Here is a 7,228-nt window from a genome sequence, read left to right as displayed (position 1 = left end):
CTTTAGCGGTGGAAAATGGGGAGAACGACTTACAGCAGGCTCTCGCCCAGGGTGAAGGGTGCCCCCCTGCGTCCTTGCCTCCAGCACCCCTCCGTGCCGGTTTGCCAGCTGTGTCTTTGGAGCTGGGGCGGCCTGCAAATTCAACCGCCAGCGTTTCTAACTTTCACCTGAGGGTCTCGGCACACGTGCGGCAGATACCCCCACCCCCTCTTGGGAGGCGGGGCCCTGCTCAGAGCCAATGAGAGCTTCGCGGGGTGGAGGGGTAGGGAAGCTTCCAGAGGCAGCCAGGGAGGAGGTTTTAAAAGGGAGCACCGACAGGCCCAAGAGAGCCATGCAGTCCAAGCGGGAGTGCGAGGTGAGTGGCAACGACAGTGGACGAGTCCCACCTGCGCGGGGAGTGGGGTGGGGGCGCGCACGGTGATCCGCCATTCCAACTTGCCCCTTCCCCTTCAGCTGTGGTGTGAGAGGGTGAATCCGGAGAACAAGGCGGCGCTGGAGGCGTGGGTCAGGGAGACGGGCATCTGCCTGGTGCAAGTGAACGGGCAGAGGAAGTATGGCGGGCCACCCCCAGGTACACTAGTCACAGTCCTACGCCTACTGGGCTACACCAGCCTCAGTGGTCCTGACTGGCTCCTTTGGGGGAGGCGCTTACCCCGATTTTCCACTATCTTCCACTATCGGAACCTCTTAACTTCACCTTACCCCCTCCCCCAGCAACGGTGGAAACGCCTTGCCTGTGGCTTTCCACCTACCAACCCCCTCAAGGAATGGAGCGAGTCTGAAGGTGCACCTACTGTGTGCCAGTCCCGGTTTACCCTAATCACCCACGTATGCCAAAGACCCGGGGGTACAGATGTTGCACCCATTTCACAGACGTGTACTCACACCGTCCCTCCCGTGCCGGGTCCCGGGGCCCCCACCCCGGGACTTCCTGGCGGATGATGGTGCCTTCCATTCCCTTCCCCCAGGCTGGGTAGGCAGCCCGCCGCCGCCCGGGTCGGAAGTGTTTATCGGTAGGCTGCCCCAGGACGTGTACGAGCACCAGCTGATCCCACTGTTCCAGCGCGTGGGCCGTCTCTACGAGTTCCGCCTGATGATGACTTTTAGCGGCCTGAACCGCGGCTTCGCCTATGCCCGCTACAGCTCGCGGCGCGGGGCCCAGGCCGCCATCGCCGCGCTGCACAACCACCCGCTGCGGCCCTCCTGCCCGCTGCTCGTGTGCCTCAGCACCGAGAAGTGCGAGCTGTGTGTAGACGGGCTGCCACCGGCTCTGACCCGCCGCGCGCTGCTGCTCGCGCTGCAGCCGCTGGGCCCTGGCCTTCAGGAGGCGCTGCTGCTGCCCAGCCCCGGGTCGGAGCCCACACAAATGGCACTGCTCAAGTTCAGCTCGCACCGTGCCGCGGCCATGGCCAAAAAGGCTCTGATGGAAGGTAGGAGTGGAGGCTGCTAGGGGCCGCTGGTTGGGGGCAAGTGTTCTGCCAAGTACTTTACCGCTCACGCTCACGGCGGGCAGTCGAAATATCGTAGGGTCAAGAATACCCGAATTTGTAACCTTACACCATTTATTTGAACTCAGGTTTTTAAATTCCCAGTGGCACTACCGCTAACCTAAACTTGCTTCGAATTTATATCCGGGCTTAACTCTCAACAGTCCAATTTAAAACACACAGACTCACACAATGACCTCCCTCTGTAGGGAAGGATTGTTTTACCGGAACTTACTTGCCCAAGGCAGTGCAACTGAGACTTGTATCCTGTGAGAATTAAGTGGGTACTTAGCACATTCAGGGCAAGTTTCCACAGTAAAGATGAGCTATTTTATGATTATGCAGTGGGTAAAACTAGCATTTACCAGTACACCTCCAAGAAAATTTAGAAGGCAGCAATTATTACACCCTCTTTACAAATACAATGAAGCCTTAAGTCACTGAATATGCCAGAGGTCACACCACCTGGAAATGGGAGGCTGGAGATTAAAACAGGCTGGGGCTTAGCCCAGGGCTAAGAACTGTCTTCCCTTTGCCTTTTTCCTGCAGGGCAGTCACGCCTCTGTGGAGAGCAGGTGGCTGTGGAGTGGCTCAAGCCAGACCTGAAGCAGCGACTCCGCCAGCAGCAGGTTGTGGGGCCCTCCCCAAGGGGCCTACAGCCAGAGGGTAGCCAATTGGTGCTGGCTAGGGACAAGCTAGAGTCCCAAGGGGCTCGAGCTGCCCTGCAGCTGCTGTGCCAGCGGATGAAGTTGGGCAGCCCAGTGTTCCTCACCAAGTGCTTGGGCACAGGCCCTGCTGGCTGGCACCACTTTTGGTACCAGGTGGTGATCCCTGGGCATCCAGTGCCCTTCAGCGGCCTCATCTGGGTTGTACTGACCATGGATGGGCAGGACGGGCATGAGGTGGCCAAGGACGCTGTGTCTGCACGGCTCCTGGAGACACTGAGTGAGTCTGGGGCCAGCCTCCTGTGGCCTGCTGGAGCTGAGGCAGGTACCATGGTTAAGTAGTAACCCCATTGTCTCCACAGGCAGCCTGAACAAGTAGGCAAAGCCTGTGTCAGTCTCCAACCCAGCAGGCCTGGGTAGCCACCATCTGATCCCCAAAGAAGGGGAGGAACCTGGGTCCTGCCCTGAGCCTGACAGCCTCCCAGCTGGGGCACAGCCCCAGTGCACCTAGGGACAGCTCAGGTTTGGCTAAGCTGTGGTGAGGGACCTTGCCCTCCCTCCCACTCCCAGCCCAGGGTTTTCCTTGGCCTGTGTGACACACACAGCCTCTCTCTCACTCTGTCTCCTCCCACAGCTTAGTGTGAATCTTTGCTCATTTTGTTGATTTGTCTTTGTTGGTTTTTATTTCGGGGAAGGCTGAGCCAAAGGGTCATAAATCTGCCATTTGTCCCCACCAGTTGGCATTTTGGTTTTGGTGTACGTGTATTGTTGGTTGGTTTTTCTATGCTGGTTGTATTTATATTAAACCCCTGGTTGGTGTACACCTGTGTCCGTGCCGTCTTGCCCCAGCTGTGGACTTGGCTTACACTGGTGGTGTGAGCAGCACTGCTTCCCCACAGTCCCGAGCCCGTCTGCCCTTCTCCATGTGCCGCACAAGAGGGCATGACATCCGCACAGCCTCTGGGGATTCAGCCCAGGGAGCAAGACTCTTGCCCAATGAGGACCTGTCTTTGAGATTCAGCTCATCCCTCAGTCACTGTCGTCCTCACTCTCCTCTTCCTCCTTTTCCTCTTCCCTCAGTCCTGCAAAGAAGTCATCAGTGCTCCAAGCCTTGCTGCTCAGCGCCCGAAGCGGCCCTCCCTTTTTTTTACGCCGACGGTAGTCATTCACTACCACAGCCTGCGACTGGGCCGTGTCCCAAAACTTGAGGCATTGGTCATGGCCACTGCTGGCCAAGAAGCGGCCGCAGTGGGAGAGGGCCAGCTTCTCCACAGGCTCCCCGGTGTGCTGGCCCACAGTGCCCACCACGCGGTTCGGCAGGATGTTCACAGCCCTGGGTGGAGGGAAAAGAGTGTTGGGTATTGGCTGGTTGGGCCTACCCTTCCTGTGACCTGAGGGCCTGGCCCCTCTCACCTGATAACTCCATCAGTGGACCCAGTGCACAGCAGACTGTCGGTGACTGCAACCATGCAGTCGATAGACTCGGCTCTCAGGGCAAAGCGGTCACTTGTGGCCCCAAAGCCATTCCAGTTGAAGAGGTAGATGGTACCTTCACTGGAGCCACAGGCCACCTTCCTCCCACACTACAGAGAAAAAAGGACAAACCATGTTTGTGGACCATGTCAGACCAAGTCCCTAGCACACCCACGGGCCACCAGACCCAGTTGTACTTTCACGATTGTGACAGAGGTCAGGTCTCCAGACTGAGGTTCTGAAAGCAACTCGAACCGGCGTCGCTTGATATTGAAGACACCAAGGCAGCCATCCCCACTGGAGAGAAAGCAGAGCAGCAGGCTTGGCCAGAGGCTCCCCTTGAGGGAGACGTTTAACACAGGGAAGGGAGGGCAGGCGGCTTTGAGGTTGTACCTGGCTGTCAGCAACAGCTTCTTGGCTGGGTCCAGAGCCATGTCAGCAATGTACTCCTCATGCTGCCGCATATCCATTACGGGGCCGTCCTTCCGCTGGTCCCACAGCCGGATGCCACCTGTGTCATCCCCAGTGGCTAGAACATTCTCATCCACCAGCAGCAGACTGTTGATTGGGGCACTAGAGGCACAGGCGCAGGCGTTATTGGAGCATGTTTGTCCCAGCAGGGAGCTAGAGTCCTTACCCCTCACCTCAGTGCACAGCTGGTTCCCCTTACCCATGCGCCTTGGAAATACGTCTTTCCAGTCGGCCCTGCTCCACATCTAGAACATGGATGGCTTTGTCCTTGGATACAGTAACAAGTTCTGGGGAAAAAGGTGCCCATGTCATGGTGCTGCTCACTGCTCCCTTCCCACCAGTACACTGTCTTCCCTAATACTCACTCTGCCCATCTTCAGAGAAGACCACAGCGCGGCAAGACTTGAGGTGGTGACCTGAGGACCAGAGCTCCTTGGTTTCTCCCTCTTGGCAGGAGTAGGAAAACCTTGGGAGAGGTGGAGGAGAGTGAATGACCCCAGACCCTGCCTGGGACGTACCACCTACCTAGGAGTTCCTGCTAGTACAGCTCTAAGCATGAAGAGCTTACCATCCCATTTTTCCATGTTCAGTGAGCTCCAAATGTCAGGTCTTTTTCTCATTTGATAAACGGTAATTCAAAGTACATTTGCTAGGGACGTCTTTATGATGCCGCCCCACCCCTCTTCATCATCCTTGCAAGCCCCAGCCTGAAGAAATATTAGGTCAGGACCATTGTGAATGCCCAGAAATATTTGTTAAATTAATGACGCCCTGAGGGCTTGGTTGGATTGTCGTCCTGTACAATAAAAGGTTTCAGGTTCAAGCGTAGGTTGTGGGTTTGATCCCCAGTCAGGGTGGGTACGGCAGGCAATCAATCGATGTTTCCTTCTAACATCAATGCCTCTCTCTCTCTCCTCCCCCACCTTCTAAAAATCAATAAAAATATCCTTGGGTGCCCTGGCTGGTGTGGCTCAGTGGATTGAGCAACAGCCTTCGAACCAAAAGCTCGCTGCTTTGATTCCCACTAAGGGCACATGCCTATGTTGCAGGCCAGGGTCCCAAATGGGAACGTGCCAAAGGGTACCAACTGGTTGCTATTTCTCTCCTTCTCTTAAAAAAAAAAAAAAAAAAAAAAAAAAAACATGCTCTGGCTAGTGTGGCTAAGTGAACTGAGTGCTGGCCTGTGAACCAAAGGGTCACCAGTTCGATTCCCAGACAGGGCACACACTTGGGTTGCGGGGCCAGGTCCCTGGTGGGGGGTACATGAGAGACAACCACACATTGATGTTTCTCTCCCTTTCTTCCTCCCTCCCCCTCTCACTGGAAATAAACAAAAATTTTTAAAAATTGAACGACAGGACAGCCCTAGAAGCTGGAAACATAAAAGATCATTGAGACAGGGTTCTTGCGCTCCAGGTCTTAGGGAGCTAGAGAAAGCCACTGTTAATTGTGGCACACTGTGACCACGCACTGAAAAGAAGCCAGGCTCAAAATGCACATGGCACAGAGGCACCAGCCTGTAAACTCAGCAACAGAAAGCACCTGTCCGGAGAGTATCCCCACTGCCTGCCTCATCCTTAAAAGGGCCAAATGAATAAGTACTTAATTGCAACTGAGTTCCAGGTGGGCAGAACTGGGCTCCATCCCAGTGCCTAGCATGAAAGGGCTGCTTAATAAAGTCACTTTTTTTAGTGAATAAGACAAGCATTCAAATAATTACAAACCGATGTATGATTATAAACCATTATGACATTTATCAAGGAAAAGACATCTGGTGCCAAAGCAGCATCTAATTGGTGATCTAATTTAGTCTGGGGCATGTGGAAGAGTGAAGAGATGCTGAGAACTCAGGGACGGGAGGTACAAGTGAGGGGAGAGGACTTTTCTAGGCAGAAGGAATAGCGTGCAAAGGAGCTGAGGCTTCAAGGTATAATGGTAAGGATGAATAAGCACAGAAACTAGAGGAGAAAGCAAGCAAGGGCCAGAGGGTCAAGGATTTTAGACTTAATCCTAAAAGCAAAGGTAAACTATTCAAAGGTTTAATCAAGGAAGTGAGGTGGTTGGGCTTGTGTTTTCAAAAGATCAATTAAGTAAGCAAGAAGCAGAAGGTCCTGCTGGGCTCGTTTCCGGTCAGTGTAATAATCTGGTGAGAAAGAGTGCCCCAAAAGCCTTCCTGTCCAGGTACTTACTGTCTCTATGCGCCCTCACATTACAGCCACTTCGTCGTCTTGTATTCTTTCAAGAGATTTGTGTGGTAACTTGTTTAAAGTTGAATGTTAACGAACGAATCAGACTAGATGAGTCTTGCAAAATTTGTCTCCCTGCACTCTCCTCTCGCCTCCCAGCTGCATCCCTGGGGAGTTTTCTGACCCGGCAGCCCCCTCACCCACCACACTCACCACGTCCCCGGTCCTACCGTGCACCTACACAAACACGTCCCCGTCCACGTCCCCCGCCGCCAGGAGGTCACGGGACGGGTGGAATGCCAGCCCACTGGCTGGCGCTTCCAAAACGATGTCTTCAGGGGTGTCCCGGATACGGGCCGGTACTTCCGGGGAGTCGGAGTCCTCCTCGTCGCTCCTGTCCTCCGCGGACCTCTCCTCACACGTGCAATCCATGCACGAGAGGATCCGAGCTGCGCAGCAGTGAAGCGAGCCCAAGACCCAGGGACCCGGCAGGAGTCAGTAGCTGAGCGCACCACTTCCGTTCGGGGGCCGGATGGAAGGGGGCGGATCAGGAAGTGGTTCCAGGCGTTCTCCGTAACCAGGAAGAGGCGGGCTGCGGCAGCCGGTGTGGGCGGACCGACCCTACAGGCCACGCCCCTGTGGCCCGATACTTTTGGGTGTTGATACCGTCTATTTCTAGGCCCGCTGGACCGCATGGCCATCAATCCTCTCTTTAGTCACGTTTGTCCTTCCTCCTCATGCTGACCCATGCTGTGTTTGGTACAAGCTCCTTGTCAGCCTAAGAAACATCCAAACTTGTAGAGAATTTTTACGAGTTTATTTGAGCCAAACGAAAGGCATATGCAAGGGAGCAGGATCTCAGATGTTCCGGAGAATGACGATTTTGCAACTTTTTTTATGTATTTGAAACTAAAGAGGGAATGTAAGCAAGATTACATGAAGGTGG

The 7,228-nt window shown here is 54.7% G+C and overlaps 2 protein-coding genes across 3 annotated transcripts; one reads left to right on the top strand and one right to left on the bottom strand.

Annotated features, from left to right (window-relative positions):
• Positions 1 to 202: 202 nt before the first annotated feature.
• DND1 (DND microRNA-mediated repression inhibitor 1) lies at positions 203 to 2,517 on the top strand. Its single transcript, XM_028528191.2, has 4 exons — positions 203 to 355; positions 454 to 571; positions 969 to 1,430; positions 2,037 to 2,517. Exons 1-4 carry the CDS (start codon positions 239 to 241, stop codon positions 2,492 to 2,494), a joined length of 1,155 nt encoding a protein of 384 aa, XP_028383992.2. The 5' UTR covers positions 203 to 238; the 3' UTR covers positions 2,495 to 2,517.
• WDR55 (WD repeat domain 55) lies at positions 1,799 to 6,815 on the bottom strand. 2 transcript variants are annotated; one of them, XM_028528190.2, is made up of 7 exons: positions 6,524 to 6,815; positions 4,462 to 4,562; positions 4,296 to 4,383; positions 4,019 to 4,198; positions 3,823 to 3,922; positions 3,566 to 3,735; positions 2,842 to 3,485 (listed from the first exon to the last, which is right to left on the bottom strand). In XM_028528190.2, exons 1-7 carry the CDS (start codon positions 6,712 to 6,714, stop codon positions 3,182 to 3,184), a joined length of 1,134 nt encoding a protein of 377 aa, XP_028383991.1. In that variant the 5' UTR covers positions 6,715 to 6,815; the 3' UTR covers positions 2,842 to 3,181. The 2 variants fall into 2 exon arrangements, 1 of the variants encoding a protein (XP_028383991.1); XR_003685621.2 differs by having other exon boundaries at positions 1,799 to 3,735; positions 6,513 to 6,811.
• Positions 6,816 to 7,228: the final 413 nt, after the last annotated feature.

Source organism: Phyllostomus discolor, chromosome 13 (genome assembly GCF_004126475.2).
Source record: "Phyllostomus discolor isolate MPI-MPIP mPhyDis1 chromosome 13, mPhyDis1.pri.v3, whole genome shotgun sequence".
Classification (NCBI taxonomy): Eukaryota; Metazoa; Chordata; class Mammalia; order Chiroptera; family Phyllostomidae; genus Phyllostomus; species Phyllostomus discolor.
This window is presented reverse-complemented; position numbering and strand designations above follow the sequence as displayed.

Bases quoted from the DNA above. Each gene is read 5' to 3' on its own strand.
- DND1 (XM_028528191.2), top strand. From the start codon at position 239: ATGAGAGCTTCGCGGGGTGGAGGGGTAGGGAAGCTTCCAGAGGCAGCC. The intron at 356-453 runs GTGAGTGGCAAC...CTTCCCCTTCAG, and splicing joins AGTCCAAGCGGGAGTGCGAG to CTGTGGTGTGAGAGGGTGAA. The intron at 572-968 runs GTACACTAGTCA...CCCTTCCCCCAG, and splicing joins GTATGGCGGGCCACCCCCAG to GCTGGGTAGGCAGCCCGCCG.
- WDR55 (XM_028528190.2), bottom strand. From the start codon at position 6,714: ATGGATTGCACGTGTGAGGAGAGGTCCGCGGAGGACAGGAGCGACGAG. The intron at 4,563-6,523 runs GTAGGTGCACGG...ACCTCTCCCAAG, and splicing joins GTGGACGGGGACGTGTTTGT to GTTTTCCTACTCCTGCCAAG. The intron at 3,923-4,018 runs GTACAACCTCAA...CTTTCTCTCCAG, and splicing joins AAGCTGTTGCTGACAGCCAG to TGGGGATGGCTGCCTTGGTG.